Genomic DNA, 15,844 nt, shown 5'->3' with positions numbered 1-15,844 from the left:
CCCCAAAAACTCAAGTCTAAGTCTTTCTTCTATTTTAATTCATTTTTAATTAAAAAATAAAAATAAAAAAAATAAAAATAAAATGCCATTTGGGTTTAATCATGAATTAGTTATTTTAATTTCGAGAAGTGCACTTTGGTCATTCTTTAGTGAAATAAAGCTTGAAGGGATAGAGAATATACCTCCAGAGTCTCAACCTTTTATAATGTAAGGCAATTGTAGTAATCAAATATAACATAGCTTATAATTCTATATAGTGCTGCTACTCACCATAACATGATTTTGGATCCTGCTGTTCTATCAGTTACTTTTCCAAATAAGCGTCGGTTACATTATTGGGCGAAAAATACAATGTTCAAAAATTCTTATGTTGCTCGCTTCTTAAGCGATTGTGGTGTAGTCCCTGTAGATAGAACAACCAAAAATAATGCACACTTGTATGCAGCTACCTTCGAAGTCTTAAAATTGGGTGAAGCTGTAGCTGTGTTCCCTGAAGGAACAAGTCACACTTTACCTCAACTAAGTAAATTTAAAGATGGAGCTAGTTTTGTAAAGTATATTATAGGAATTTTCTTTATAGGAATATATGATTAATGGTATAATATCCTTAACAAAAAAAAAAAAAAAAAATAGGCTGCTTTGGAATATGCAAAAATCAACCAAGAGGAAGGTCTTCATAAATATGCACCTATCTTACCTGTAGGTATCGTATATCCTGAGAAATCGAAATATCGGAGTAATGTCATTGTAAAGTAAGTAATAGCATATAAAATCTATCATGTTTATATAATTAAGCATTTCCTTAAAGGTACGGTAAACCTATTTATGTTGAACAATTACTGCCCTTATATTTAGAAGATCCTAAAAAGGCAGCTAAAGAATTGACAAAGTTGCTAGAAGAATCTATTGAACAATTGACAGTAAATGCACCTAATTGGGATAGTAAATATGCTGCAGATATGGCAAGATGGTTATTATTTCCTGGTGAGCAGCACCGTCTTGTATCAGACTATGTACCAATTACTCAGAGGTATGCATAAAAAGATAACACATTTCGATCTATAATTAACTTGATATACTTCTTTACTCCAGTTTAATTAATGCTATGACTCGTCTTGCCAACAGAGATATTGAAATCGCTACACTTCAAAAAGTCTTATCACTTATAAACTCGAACTTGAATCTCTTCTTCTCAAGGATACACAAATTGCAAAATACAACGAAAAAAATATTACTGCCATTACCACCACTATTGATTTACTTAAGCAAACAGTAGCTAGTCTCATCGATCTTCCTCTCTTTTTACCCGGACTTATTGCTCATTTACCTCTTTATATCGCCGGTCATCTTGCAGGTCATTTTGAAATTTACGAGGAAGTGAGGGCTCAAAACAAGATTTTCTTAGGATTAGCATTCGTGCCTATAATTTATTTAATAGCCTTCATTTGGGGCTGGTACAGCTTATTTGGTGGTACTATTTTAGGATTTATAAATAGCATAGCGACATTAGGTATATTTGTATGGTATCATGTCACGTCAATTGATGAACGTTATCGAAACTTTAAGGATTTATTAGGAAGATGGCGATTGTTTGATGCTGTAGTACTAGGAAGAGGTATGTGGAAGCGTAAGGAACGAATTTTTGAGTTGAAGAAATTAAGAACAGAAAATGTGACGATGTTAAGAAAGATGATATTAAAATATGAAGGCGAAGATAAGGATATCAATTACATTATGGTTGCACTTCGTCAACGTGCAATGAATCAATTGGTTAATACCACTACTAGTAATAAGTTTATGATGAAAAAGAAAACAATTGCCAAGCAGTATGAGTGGCTACTTTGATCTAACTAACAAATAATAAAAAGAGAGCTAATTAAGTAGCGCGGGCCGGACAAACTAACTTTATTCATTATATAATCATATTCATGTTTGCAAATATTATTTTCTTTTTTCTTTTTCTTTTTCATTGAGCGTTTGAAAGATTACTTAAAATGACTGTATGTAATCCTCAATATAGACATAAACACATTTATACGTTGAAGGACACACTGAAATAAACTCTTTAATATATAAAATGAAAACAGTGTATGCTATTTTATTGAACAAAGATTTTTTAGAATGTACAAAGAAATATAATCATTACTACGTAAATGAACGATTAAAGATTTTTTTTATGTCTATTAATAAGAAAAAAAAAAAAGGAAAAAAGGAAAAAAGATCCTTTTTTTTTTATATGATAGACAAAAAAAGTGTTCATATTATCTTTGTGTGTAAGGAAATAACAATAAAGCTGCATACATTCATTTTATCTGAGAAAACAGTGTGTCTAAAACGATAATGAATCTATTATTAACTTTTTATAAATATGTATTTATAGTTGGCTGCTGATCTTCTTAATCCTTCTGCTGAACACGAAAAGCGCTCCCATAAACTCAAGAGACTTGTTCAATCACCTGATTCCTACTTTATGGATGTCAAATGTCCAGGTAAATTCCAAATGTTACTGCGGCTGAAATATATGATTAATTTTTTTTTAATAGGTTGTTTGAATATCAGCACTGTTTTCAGTCATGCTCAAACTGTTGTTTTGTGTTCTTCTTGCGGTACTGTTCTTTGTCAACCCACGGGTGGTCGTGCTCGTTTAACTGAAGGCTGTTCTTTCCGCAGAAAGGCAAACTGAATTATATATGAGTGAATATATAGTTTCTTTTTTTTTTTTTTTTTTGCAAGAAAAAAGTTGAAGCCTTTTACTCTGAATATGACAGCATTAAAAAAGGTCAACTTTAAGATAAAAGTATATAAATTTGCATGAAGTTAGCTATTAAATAAAGACATGTTGCTATTTGTTTTGAAAATAACATCATATTTTATTGATTTTTTTTTCTTTCATATACAATAAATAATATGATACACATGTATATAATCGAGATTCTTTATAAAATTAGTAGTATTATAAAACTATGTCAGTTTTAAATATATCGTCATTCGCTTTATTATTATATATTTTAAATCATATATTCACTAACAATAAACTTGTTGTATGTATGATTTAATATCAATACATACTTCTTTAATGAAATAATATTTAATATATATTTGTGCATTTTTTATTACTATTATTGTTATTTATGAATTTTGCAGATCATGACTTAGGTTCCTTATCTACTATCGATAGTTCTGTCGCTATCAAATCACTCTCTACCTTATTTAAGATTTGCCAAGCTGATAATAAATCATATCTTATAGCACCTAATCTCTGCTTTGCATAAGTAAGCTCAACTGTTATTAATGACTGCTCTTGTAGCATCCAATCATCTCTAACGATCTCTTTATGATTTAGAGAGAGTTGATTCTTTAAATCATGTAAATAGACCCCACGCCATACGATCGATGCATTTGCTGGATGTTGCATACACAATTGTAATGAATCATATTTAGTGGATATCCAAAGGCCCATAAAGATGAGTACGAGAGCAAGTACTAACTGCAAGACGACTATAGTTCGTGGTAATTTGGGTTGTATATCTTGTTGAACTTCAATAGTATTTTGTAGAGGTGGTTGCTCTTCTCCTCCTCCTCCTCCTTCTTCATTAGATATAGATTGAGTTTGTTCCTTAATAATTGGCAGTAATTTATGTACCGTTTCTTGCATTCCTTTTATTGCTGCATGATGGATCATTCCTTTCACTAAGAAGGATACAGTCTTTAGCCATTCAACGCCGATGGAGCATTTCAAATGACAGCCCTTGTCAGTAGACGTTAGACAGTATTGAATAATGGGTTTAAAACTATCTGCATAGGGTAATCCAGGAGTTTCGGTTGTGACCCTGACGACATACAGATAAGGAGGCTGTTGCTCAATGACCGAGAATGTCTCGATCACGTTGGTCTGTTTAGCCTTCACCATCGCATTTGACACAGGCATTGAGTATTTAAGTGTGGGTGGTGACCAAAGGGGTTTACCAAAGCCTTTCATTGCATTCAAACGAATCCAACATTCTGGAGTCTCAAAGAGAAGATGAAAGAGACGTTCAGGGCTAAAGTTGAAGGACACACTTGCTTCTATTTTTTCAAGATGAGATTTACAATTACACTCAACGGGGTTAAAAGGAGGAAGATTCAATGTATCATGCCTGGACTGTCTTTTGGTGATCCTTTCCTTTTGATTTTTAGCAACAACGGCAGCTAACCGAGTTTGTGCAGGGGACCCCGCTACGACGGGTGGAGTTGTAGATCTCACATCCTTTACTGTACTAGAGTCCTCTAAAAGGGATGCAGAATCCATAACAGGCTGTTGCGCTTGAACTGTTAAAGGTGTCACTGAAGCAAATAATGCACTACTTGATGTAACGTGCTGTGTTGGTAACGACCTATTCTTTTTCTTCTTCTTCTTCATCATCATCATCATCATCTTATTGCTTACTGCTATAACTTCGTCATATAATGTCTGCAAATGCAAATCAGAATTGTGAGCTTCTATAATTAATTTGAGTCTTTGTAAAACTATTTCACTATTTGTCCATGGACTTAATCGAAATTCATGGGATGCATCTATAGTTAAAATTGAACTACTTTCATCCAAGGAAACGGACTTTACGTTAGAAATGGGTATAATGAGGATATGAATATCAGTCATGAAGAGACAACTATAGAAAAAGATGTTGTGTTGTGTGATATATAATGTACCAAAGATAGAACAGGTACTATAAAGTGTTGCAAGACAAGATTCAAGAACGATTTCATTAGATGGTATAGAGAATAACAAAGAAAGCTCAGTTTGACGTTCTAGAAGAAAGTCAGAATAATTGTTGGGAATTTTAAAGGCTCTTTGGAATGGCCAGATCAGGGTGATATCTTCATTTTGTTGATTAGGTAAGTCTGTTATCATTGAAGTTTGGTCTAATTGCTCAGAGGAGGAAGGATTCGATGAAGTCGAATAAAGAGAATTAAGCCCTGTAGATGAAAGAAGCCAAGAGCTCCAAGATGCTCTTGCAGCAGCAGTATTAGGAGAATTTGAAATAGTATTGTTTTGTTCATTTGAAAGAACAGAAGCCTCCTTCTGGGAAATTTGAACTTTGTACTCTTGAATTAAGAGGAAGGTTAAACTAGACACTGCAGCTAAAGTTTCATCTATTATAGGTTTTACGACAGTCGACATTTTCACAGCATGAGTTGTCTTTTCATCGAAAGTAAAAACTTGTTTTGGTAATAACATAAATTTAGGTATTCTTTTTTCTTCTTGCTCTTGCTCTTGCTCTTGCTTTTGCCCTTGCTCCTTATAATATTTGTTAGTTTTAAATGCTGATATCCATAAATTTAATATATCTTGAGTTTGTGCTTGAAGATAAAAGATAGTATTTGATAAATGATGTATAATTTGAAATGAATGACGTCGATTATCGTATATTCCTTCATATAAATCAAGCTCATTTACAGGAAATAGAATATCTAACATAACACATTCTTTCTTTTTTGTTTGCCTTTTATTTATTGTAACTACAAGAGAACCAAACCATCCTTGTTCTATAAAAAACCAACGTTGTTTCCAAGATGTAGAAGTAATACGATAATTTAAATAGCCCTGTTTTGACCATCGAACATTAGTTTCTTGATCGGCTTTATTATTATTATTATTATTACTATTATTATTATGATTATGATTACGATAATAATTTAAAGAGCGAACTGGTTTTTGACTGGCAAGAAATAAGTCTAATACCTCAGCATAATGCTGTTGAACACTTCTATAATTATGCATTATTTTATGCTCAGTCAACCAAGTTGATGATAAAGTATCATTATCTGATGAAAATCCTTCCACAAGAAATTCTTCAATTTGACTCTTCACTTTTACTAAAGCCAAAAAATAATCCATACTTAATTGCGCGTAAGCTTTTTGAACATCATATAGCTGAAAGGCGTCTTCACGCAAAGCACTAGGTTCTTTAGCTTGTTTATTCATTGTATAAAATTTTGATTGTTGAGATTCATATTTATCAAACTGTTTTTCGAATTGTTTCCGCGTATCCTATACACATATATATAAAGATATATTAATATATAAAATATATCATATAGAGTGTAATTTACTTTGTATTGTTTAAATTGATTTTTCATCCTATTTTGTAGTGGATTTAATAGTGTCTCTTCTAATTCAGTCACCTATATAAGTTTATTAGACTAATACATGGCGAATATATCTATATCTAATCTACATGAATGGAATCTCTTTTACCATTTTTGACTTTTCTGATATTGAAGATTCTAAGGTACTAGCAAATGTATTAATTACATCACAGGCTACCTTATTATCTTTTATATAAAAATAAAAGGTTAAATAATCATCCTTATATAAATCAATGTATGGTTTGTATGTGTATATATAAATTACCCATTAAAGTATAATTATCGTTTAGAAAACCATTAAAAAAAGTACGTTTACATAAGGTATTTGCCTGTATATTATACTCTATACAAATATCATGTTATTTGTTTGTTTATTATACAACACAAAAGGAAAATAAACCCACTTTGAATACTATCGATATAATTTTTCAAGGCAGGAATAAAGTCGTCGGCCCATCTCTCAAATGCATCTAATTGATCTTCCAGTTGTGATTTAGTTATTCTCCAAACAGGAGAGTCTAATAAAATATCTTGCACTGTAAGTACTTGTGTTGGAAAAGAACCCCACTGAATTGTTGGGCCAGCTTTTTCTTCAGCTACTTGTGGCATAGAAATAGAATCAAATAGTAGAGTACTAGCAGAAAGAAAAGAAAAAGAAAGAAACACCAATAACAAAGTATATTTATATGTTATTTTTTTATTGGACATTGCATAATAATTTTTTTTTTTTTTTTTTTTTTTTTACAAATGAATATTTATTTTTATTTTTATTTTTTTAAGCAAGAAGTTTTTGAAGACTGCCATTATTCTTAGCAGCCAATAAACTATCACAACCACCAATATGTTGTTGATTAATGAAGATATTGGGGACAGTACGTTGACCTGTTTTATCAAGAAGATATTGTTGAATAGCAGCGCCATTAGCTATTATATTCATAGTTAGAAGATTTACATAATGTAAAATAACAATAAAAAATAAAACATCTACCATCTTGGTCTAATTCAATAACGAAGAACTCTTCACCAAGTTCCCTTAAAGCTTCCTTTGCTCTCTTACAATAAGCTATTGAACCAAATGTTAACTATTGTTTCTCTCTTTTTTTTTTTTTCCTTCATATATAAATATTTGTATTCATATTCATATTTACGACAATAGGACTTGGAAAAGACAGCAATCTTATTATTCTTGATGATTTCTTCAACAATTTGTTGTACTTGAGCCATTTCTTCTTCTGTAAAATTATTTGAAAATAAAGATCCCATTCAAAAAGGAAAAAAAAAAAAAAAAAAAAAAAAAAAAAAAAAAAAAAAAAAAAAAAAAAAAAAAAAGTCGATTTTTATATGTAAAATAATTTCAAATCATTATTAATAAGACGTCATTGTGATTTGCTTTCACGACAGTATTTTTTTTATAATAAAAAAAAATGTGTATAAAAATATTGCTGTCAACAAGCTGAGTAATACTTCTTTTAAGCCCTCTAAATTTATGAATTAATAATCCATTATACATGTTAATATTTTAGAAATATTTTTTATTATTTGCATGTAATTCAGTCTATTTAAGTTGTAAAATGGTCAGGCTAAAATGTACTTTATATAATCCTTTTTTATATAAAATAGATAGAGCCAAAGCTTGTGATAAGTAAAGTAGAAGATACAAATAAGCATATCTACAATTTATTCATGTTTTATACAAGTAAACATTATTATTCATTATCATAATAGTGTTTACTAAGCAACCCATTATCTATCTAGAATGCCCCATCATGTTGGAACAGAAGTGAAAGTGATACCATGTATACTACAGATAACTGAAGCAACCGCCATACAGAGAAAGATATAACTAAAGTGCTCTAGTTATTTTAAGCTTCGGGTGAGATGATTTTTTTTTCCTCACGAATACTGTAAAGCTTTTTAATTAATAAGCGACTGATATTAGTTGGCAAAAGCAAATTGGAAATAATTAAGGAAGGGGAGAGAAATCAATTTTTTTTTCTTTTACAAGTGTTATATATAAACATAATAATAGATGTTAATATTATAAATGTTGAAATAACTTTTCTAAGCAAAATAGTCAATTACAACTTTCTTTAATGGAAATGAATTCACCCTAAATAAGTGAGTATTTGTTTTTTTTTTTTTTTTTTTTTTATTTGTTCAAATTGAGGGCAAGAGAAAATGTGAACAAAGGATAAAGGGAAAGTGAAGAGGAGAGGAGAGGAGAGTGTATATGATATGAAAAAAAAAGGGGGAGAGAGGGGGTCTGCGATAGTTGTAAGAGTATGTAAGTTGAGACATAGTATGAGATAGGTCTTAGTATGTTTGTATTGTCGACATGAATAAAGTTTAGGTATTCCACCATGTGGCTCCATCCTAAATGTCACTGTATAAGACGACTATGTTTAATAGAGCGCATAGACAGTGACTGAATAAGATTTACAATGGTTTTTATATATAAATATTCCGCTTTTAAATTTGAAGTAAAAATATTGAAATAAATGATTTGTATAGTGACAAAAAATAGGGGCAGCAATAGTATAAATATGAAACTGATCATGCAGAGATAGGATAGTAGCTATCAGTTCATCTTCAAAATGAAAAGAAAAAAAAATGTGTAAAATTTGTTTCTGTTGTTATTGATCGATTATCGATAAAGGGCTCTTAAAGCTGAATCAATACCTGCCAACTACGAAATTCTCGTTTAAAAATTTACAATTAGGCTGGAATAGTTATTAAACATGTGACAATAGTTGAAGAAGTTTTCATAGGTGAGAAAAGAGATCAACTCGTCTATAGATCGTGCTATTTAGAATTATTCAAATATCATTTGGTTTATGCTTATTACTGTAACATTATGTCGGAAATCATTTGCTTTTTGACTCTTGTTTGCTTGTCTTGTACTATACTATTTAAGAACAATGTTGTATTTAGAGTCAGGATTAAAGTATATGAGGAACAATATATTTCATGTATTTATTTAATATAATAGACATATTTTTTAATTACATTAATTGCGAGTACACACATGAATGTATTTATAAATAGTTGGCTATAGGCTAACAAAAACTTTCATTATTTAATTCCTCTGTATGTATTCCCATCTATGTGTTCTAACATATACAGTTAGTTTTCTATCATTTTTATTGAATAAACTTCCCAGATGATTATTCAAATTAATTACTTAACAAACTTACTGGAAAGATGATTAGATAGTACTGTAACAAGTAGGTATACTATATTAGTCACATATAATTTTTGTCCTATCAAAAGCCATGCTCTTTATTCTTACATTATTCCTTTATTCATCCTGGTTACAATATATACTCTATTCTTTTATGTTCATAGAGAATTTTTTATAATACATTTTGAATTGGTCCGGGTATATTTTTTGTCTAAAATACTTAATAAATAATATAATAGTTCTGTATCCTGGCATCTCACTTTGATTTTTTTTTTTTAATGCTGCCAGCTGGTTTCAAATACATTATCAATTAACTATCTCATCTCTTTCCTTTATAATTTAATTTTATCAACAACAACAACAACAAAACTCATTCCCTTTATGTTACCTTACTTTGAACAACTGTTTGCTCGCTCTTTCAAGAACTCATGATTTATTTTTCTTATTATGATAGACGTTTATAGCGCTATAATTCTCTATATTAGTGCTTGCTTATGTTGCTGTTATAGTTACCCTAAACCCCTTTCTTTTTCACTTCCTATTTTGCATCTTACTCCTTAATTTCTTTTGTTTTTTTTTATCCTTACTCAATAGACTTTAACTTTAATGCGAGTCGACTGAAGCTAGGAAATAAGGATAAAACTCTAATTTAAACGTAGAATTACATCGCTAAATATTACATAATATATATATGTATATCTATATTTATAAACTTGACTAGTTATAATATGCTACATCATGATTTTCTTTTTATTCTTTGATCTTTTGTAGATTTATTAAATTATAGTTTGTATTCTAAAATAATATCCGAAATATTATAAATCCTATTACAAATGTAATAATTGTATTAGTGATAACATCGTCTTATATAGAAAAACTCAATATTCTCTTATTTCATATCAGTACATGTATGCATCAATAAAAGATGATAATATGGGAGAAAATGTTTCTTTTTTTTGGTTCGTTTTCGAATAAGCAGATCAAAAATAAAAACTTAATTTAGTAAACTAAGGGAGGAAATGTCAAATAAAAATATGTATAGTAAAAAACAGTGCCTTTTTTTTTTGGTAATGTGAAAATATTTTGCATGTAAGCAGTTAAAATAGAGAGAAATTAAAGGAGCACCTCATATATAAATTGTGAAAGAAAAGGATACATAAGCTTTCTTTTTTTTATTTTTTATTTTATTTTGTTTGTATTTAAAATGCTTGCTACTTTATCACGTAGAATAGTTTGGATTGTAGGTATTCTTTTTGTTATTTTTCAATTGAATATTGAGCCAGTTTCTGGTGCCTTAATTGGTTGTGCTGCCGAAGCAAAGTAAGCAATAAAATATTGTATGAATTGTCTCTTTTTTTTTCTAAATCTAAATGAATAATATATATGTATATATATTGTATAATGTAATAGCTTTCAGTCTTGTAAATCGACTGAATTGAATCTACTTCAAAGCTGTAGTACTATTGATTTCGTTTGTCAATGCAGTGCACAGGTAAATAAATATGTCTATTATATGAAGTATATAAATATACATAACTAATTTATATATATAGAAATTGATACGTCAATGCTATAATCTTTGTCCTGAATACAATATAGATGCTGATACACAATCTAGAATTGCTGACAGTGTTTGTTTTTCTATACCCAAGAGTACAGTTTCAAAAATTCCATTACCTACAGGGTCGCGTCTCTTTTCACCTACTAGTATCATCGCTGCAGCTACCATAACCCCTACTTCTACTAAAGCTGCTCTTCCCTCTGTAAATGGGAAAGTAGCAACTTCGTCTGCTAATAGAAATATCTCAAACAATAATATACTGAAATTCGTTATTTATCTCACTTTTATATTTTATCTATATTTTAGTTATTGTATTTAATTGTATAACAATATATAAGAATAAAATAAAAGCCCTCCCTTTTTTTTTATTTATTTATTTATTTAATCATAATACGAGTCTTTATATTTTTTAGAGTATTTAGATCGGTTTACACTTTTCCTTGATTTAATAAGTGAGTCTTCATCATCTTCACCACCTACACTATTATCTTCTCCACTTTCAACATTATAAACTTCTTCTTCTTCATCTTCTTCCTCTTCAATGCCACTTGAAAAGACATTCTGAACCAGTTCATTACTTTCAAAATGATTTGCTAGACCTGCTCCTAATATGGTACGAAAAGCATGCAATTCAATAATTGGAGCTAATATATCAAATAGTAAGTAAATAAATAAATAAAAGAAAAAAGCCTTTTTAAGTATAATATTACCCCATCCTCGAAATATCAACCTCTGTCTACCCAATTTCAACTTTTCTTTGGGTTTTTCTCCAAGCTGGATACTGTGTAAAATATCTCGAAATGCACTTTTTTGTTCTTTTCGGTCTTGTTTGTTGACTCGACGACTACTTTCTGTAGATAAACGTTGTAAAGTGTCTATCAATTCATCAAGTTCTTCGTATTCACTTAAATCGTTCTCATCATCAACGACGAGGCCCATTTTTTGTTGTTTGTTATCATCATCCTCTATTAATAAATCCTAAATATGTAGAAACCAAAAAAAAAAAAAATAAGTATAGATGTATAGTAAACATAACAAATTCTTACAGTTTTTTTAAATGTATGTGAGCATTCATACATCAATGCTACATTTTTTCCCGCTGCAACTCGCACATCCTTTGAAGCTGACTCCAGTAAATCTAAATGAGCGGGCATAGCTCTATTTAATATTAAAGAATTTTTTTTTTTTAAGAAGAAAAAAAAAAAGACCATAATTATTCTACATTTATTAACTTACGATTGCCATTCATCCCAAGCTTCATCTTTAAGGCCTCTATTTTGGCCATAAATTGAAGCATAAAGTAATCCATATGCATTCAGACTATGTACCAACAACATATCAATATCGTGCGACGAAAATTCTTGTTGCGGTTCTTCACTCATATTTTCAAAACTAGCATCATCCTCAGGAGTTGCAACTACAGTAGTTATGGAGCCATTAGATATCAAAATCTTGTAAAAATAGTCTAATCCACCTTTTGCACTTGTAATTGAAGCAGAAGTGAATGTAATCATTGCTAGTGTTTCTATACTCTATATAAAAGAAGGGGAGAAGGTAAATATGGCAAATAATATGTCTATATATATATATATATATATCCACCTGGCATTTTAGCTCAATAGATGATGTTTTATCCTGTATAATTTGCTTCAGGTGGGATGAAACAAGTCCATATAAATCTTCTTGTTCTCCCTCTGCTGTACCTTCATTAATCATTGTAAGTTCAATAGCCTTAAGAGCCAAAAGGGCTTCATTTATATTTGCTGATTTCCGTATTGATCTTAACAACAACTGCAACAATGCTTCTCTGGTATTTGAATAGGAATCAAAGAAGAAACCACAGTAATAATGGCTTAATAGTTTGACAAGACGAGATAAGGCAGCTTCTCTCAAACTAAATTTTGTTTATATATATGAGAAAAAAAGAAATATACACACACACACACACATATATATATATATATATTTGTATACAAAATACAACAACTTTATGTTTTTATACCTAGCTCGTTTTTCACCAAGATCATCTACGCAAAGTCGAAGTTCTTCTTCAATCACCCTTTCAGATATGTTGGGTAAAATGGAATCACCAATGACGGAATGATCAGAATCAATGTCAGAAGAATCCTCATTATCAGAAGTGACGGGTGTACCCAACAAATTAAGTGCAGCTAAGCGACGACTTTGCTGTTGCTTTACTACTTTTTTTCTCAAGTTTGACATTATTTACTTGAAAAAAAAAAAGATATGTTAATAATTTGTATATAAAAAGATAAAAATATGCGGAGAAGAGAAATTTTTAATTCTTTTTTTTTGCATAATGATGATATATACGTAGTTTCATTTTATGCAGCAGAATAATGTTATTGTATGATTAACTTTAAGTTCATCATTTCTAACTCAAAAAGGGAATCACTACATAAAGTGGAAGAATAATCATCTGAGTGAAAAAAAGCAATAAAAAAAAAGAAAACTAAAATAATCGATTCTTCCTTTCCTTTTTTTTCTTTTCTTTTCTTTCTTTTTTTTTTTTTTTTCTTCTTCTTTAATCAAACCATGATCAATAATCATACTTCCTTACTTATTGCTAATACAACACAGAATAAGAAGAAAAAGAAGAGGCCTTCAGTTACGTTTGATTTATCACATATTACAGATACTTCAGAAGATCCGCAACAGCTATCTTGCTCGAGTAGTAGTAGTGGTAGTAATGAATATGATGATTTCTTATTATCTCCACCGCATGTAATTGATATCCATGGACAACTTATACCTGATACTATGCTTGTAAGTCTCTTTGACCGACCACAAGAGATGAAGGAGCTTGTCCAACATAATTCAGGCTTTTTTAATCAATTTTCTTTAGCTGCTGCATCTTCTTGGTCACAATTTGAACACGACGTACTTTATGCGGATCGAACTAAATTCACAGACCAACAATGGATGGCCATAATATCCAAGACATTCTCATCCGTTCCTTCACTTTTAGAAAAATTTAAGGAACTTGTAGGTTATTTGGGAGGAGAAGAAGAAGAAGAGAAAGAGGAAGAGGAGGAAGAATCCTATTCACATGTCGATTTGAGTCGTATTCGTCAAAGGAAACAATGCTTAACAGAAGAAGCTTATCCCCAGTTTTATATCAATTGTAAAAAGGAATTAGGAAACAATTATCAGTATTTTTTGGAAATATTGTTTAGTGATGAATTGTCAGATGATGTTTGGAAATTTAAAATAGAAGAGTTATTACCATCTAATTTGTTACAACAACTACAAGAAATCGTTGCTTATGAAACAGAACAAGAATACTAATAAAAATTTTATTTAATTATAAGATCAGTTCCGTTAATATCTATAATATTTGCTTCAAAAAGAATTAGCATTGCCTTCGTTAAATTATGTCTTTTCTCCTTAGCAGCTGGAAATTCCTTTAAAACTTCTTGAACTGGTATCCTTAATTCATCTTGTGTTAATATAAGCTCTAAGATACGACCTGTCGTTTTACCAATCATATGATTTGGCATAGTAGCCTTGCAGATTGTTTTAAGTTGCTGAATAATATTCAAGTTGGTATTCGATTTAGGCGTTTGCTTTTTTTCATTTTGTATTGCTTGAAGATATCTTTTACATTGTATTTCACACTTTTGTAAGGTAGCTTCTGACGTTATAAATCCTTCTTGATTTATTGCTTCCAAGACAGTTTGAGTTAATGCTAAATAATTGGTATATTGCTGAATAGATTCTACCAAAAAAAAAAAGGTTATTGAAATGGAAATAAATTAGTCATTAGAGAGAATACCTAAAGTATTTAATTGTGTTTCTTTTATTTGTATTGATGAGGAATTAGATGCTCGAGAAGCTTCTATTTGTTGTTTCTCTTCATAACTCTCTTTCTTCTTAATTGTTTGTTGCTTTAAATCTGCTAATTGTTGTATAAGCTCTAATTTATGTTTATCCTTGTCAATAATCAATTCACTTCCATTATCAGATGGTATCACTTGTTCCATTTCCTTTTCTAATTGTAAAATCTCTTTCTGTAAGCCTTTTAATTCAATCGTCTAAATACAATAAAAATGAATGAGTGAAAATGAAAAAATGAGTATTCATTATCAATTTCCTATATTACCTCTTCTTTGATTTTTCGATCTTCTACATCGATCAATAGTTTTAGTCGTTTTTGCTTGTCTTTTAATTGGTTCAATACAGCTGAAGATGCTGATTCTTTATTCTTATTCACTTTCGTATTTGATAGAATTTTTGATTGACTCGTTGCGAACTTGACAGCTGTTCTTAAATGGGAAAGTATTTGTTGTTGTTCTTCTACTTTTTGTTTGCTTTCTTTTTCCTGAACTTGTAATAATCCTAACAGCTGATCTGCCTCTGATAATAACTGCTCTAATTCTGGTAAAACATCTTTAGATATCTCTAATTGGGCACTTCTAATGTCACTTTCAGTTACTACTTCATACAACTACATTACAGATTAGTTGATGCAATAAATGTCTAAATTGTATTTATACTTTACTCGATCATGCTTAGCAAATTCACAATGGCGAGTAAAATCTTTTGTAGCTGAATCAAGTAGATGAAGCGTTGATTGAAGCTAAATATAAAGAAATAATTTATACGTAAGTATATACATTTATAAAAGATCATTTTTTTAAAATATAATGTGAAAATTACACTGTTGTTTGAAGAGATTAAAGATTGAACAGAGGATTCAAGATTGCTAATCATTGAATAAGGCACTTGCCATTTTTCTTGATTTTCTATAGTTGATTTAAGTGTTTCTTTTGTTAATTTTTGCTTTTTTCTTCGTTGAAGTTGTGACATAGTAAGCAAGTAAAGATGTTAAAATTCGCTTTTTTTTTTTCCAAATTTTATACAGACACCTACCCAAAAAAAAAAAAAAAAAAAAAAAAAAAAAAAAAAAAAAGTGAATTACACTCTAGATTCTACAAATCGAAACAGAATTA

At 29.9% G+C, this 15,844-nt stretch overlaps 8 protein-coding genes across 8 annotated transcripts; 4 read left to right on the top strand and 4 right to left on the bottom strand.

Moving 5' to 3' along the window:
• Positions 1–82: 82 nt before the first annotated feature.
• BX663DRAFT_583279 (uncharacterized protein) lies at positions 83–1,961 on the top strand (the record flags this gene model as incomplete). Its single annotated transcript, XM_051532214.1, has 5 exons — positions 83–207; positions 258–549; positions 634–752; positions 809–1,030; positions 1,155–1,961. 5 exons carry the CDS (start codon positions 83–85, stop codon positions 1,843–1,845), a joined length of 1,449 nt encoding a protein of 482 aa, XP_051385348.1. The 3' UTR covers positions 1,846–1,961.
• BX663DRAFT_499468 (40S ribosomal protein S27) lies at positions 1,945–2,706 on the top strand. The gene is made up of 3 exons (XM_051526185.1): positions 1,945–2,000; positions 2,381–2,489; positions 2,544–2,706. The coding sequence occupies exons 1-3, from the start codon at positions 1,995–1,997 to the stop codon at positions 2,681–2,683; spliced, it is 255 nt and encodes an 84-aa protein (XP_051385347.1). The 5' UTR covers positions 1,945–1,994; the 3' UTR covers positions 2,684–2,706.
• Positions 2,707–3,024: 318 nt separating this feature from the next.
• On the bottom strand, positions 3,025–6,872 carry BX663DRAFT_499465 (uncharacterized protein). The gene is made up of 5 exons (XM_051526184.1): positions 6,534–6,872; positions 6,395–6,472; positions 6,239–6,315; positions 6,094–6,165; positions 3,025–6,031 (listed from the first exon to the last, which is right to left on the bottom strand). Exons 1-5 carry the CDS (start codon positions 6,835–6,837, stop codon positions 3,146–3,148), a joined length of 3,417 nt encoding a protein of 1,138 aa, XP_051385346.1. The 5' UTR covers positions 6,838–6,872; the 3' UTR covers positions 3,025–3,145.
• Positions 6,850–7,414, bottom strand: BX663DRAFT_499463 (glutaredoxin-1). The gene is made up of 3 exons (XM_051526183.1): positions 7,278–7,414; positions 7,118–7,192; positions 6,850–7,053 (listed from the first exon to the last, which is right to left on the bottom strand). Exons 1-3 carry the CDS (start codon positions 7,390–7,392, stop codon positions 6,905–6,907), a joined length of 339 nt encoding a protein of 112 aa, XP_051385345.1. The 5' UTR covers positions 7,393–7,414; the 3' UTR covers positions 6,850–6,904.
• Positions 7,415–10,514: 3,100 nt separating this feature from the next.
• Positions 10,515–11,198, top strand: BX663DRAFT_583272 (uncharacterized protein; the record flags this gene model as incomplete). Its single annotated transcript, XM_051532213.1, has 4 exons — positions 10,515–10,630; positions 10,721–10,802; positions 10,864–11,073; positions 11,178–11,198. 4 exons carry the CDS (start codon positions 10,515–10,517, stop codon positions 11,196–11,198), a joined length of 429 nt encoding a protein of 142 aa, XP_051385344.1.
• Positions 11,199–11,211: 13 nt separating this feature from the next.
• BX663DRAFT_499458 (interferon-related developmental regulator-domain-containing protein) lies at positions 11,212–13,156 on the bottom strand. The gene is made up of 6 exons (XM_051526182.1): positions 12,874–13,156; positions 12,474–12,765; positions 12,108–12,403; positions 11,918–12,029; positions 11,582–11,849; positions 11,212–11,515 (listed from the first exon to the last, which is right to left on the bottom strand). Exons 1-6 carry the CDS (start codon positions 13,092–13,094, stop codon positions 11,253–11,255), a joined length of 1,452 nt encoding a protein of 483 aa, XP_051385343.1. The 5' UTR covers positions 13,095–13,156; the 3' UTR covers positions 11,212–11,252.
• A 238-nt stretch (positions 13,157–13,394) lies between these two features.
• BX663DRAFT_499457 (uncharacterized protein) lies at positions 13,395–14,210 on the top strand. The gene has a single exon (XM_051526181.1). The coding sequence runs from the start codon at positions 13,428–13,430 to the stop codon at positions 14,178–14,180; it is 753 nt and encodes a 250-aa protein (XP_051385342.1). The 5' UTR covers positions 13,395–13,427; the 3' UTR covers positions 14,181–14,210.
• A 132-nt stretch (positions 14,211–14,342) lies between these two features.
• Positions 14,343–15,760, bottom strand: BX663DRAFT_279604 (Spc19-domain-containing protein). Its single transcript, XM_051521980.1, has 5 exons — positions 15,552–15,760; positions 15,394–15,471; positions 14,995–15,339; positions 14,668–14,926; positions 14,343–14,599 (listed from the first exon to the last, which is right to left on the bottom strand). The coding sequence occupies exons 1-5, from the start codon at positions 15,699–15,701 to the stop codon at positions 14,505–14,507; spliced, it is 927 nt and encodes a 308-aa protein (XP_051385341.1). The 5' UTR covers positions 15,702–15,760; the 3' UTR covers positions 14,343–14,504.
• Positions 15,761–15,844: the final 84 nt, after the last annotated feature.

The sequence above is a fragment of the Cokeromyces recurvatus genome (assembly GCF_025118155.1).
Source record: "Cokeromyces recurvatus strain NRRL 2243 chromosome Unknown BX663scaffold_5, whole genome shotgun sequence".
NCBI classification, from domain to species: Eukaryota; Fungi; Mucoromycota; class Mucoromycetes; order Mucorales; family Mucoraceae; genus Cokeromyces; species Cokeromyces recurvatus.
This window is presented reverse-complemented; position numbering and strand designations above follow the sequence as displayed.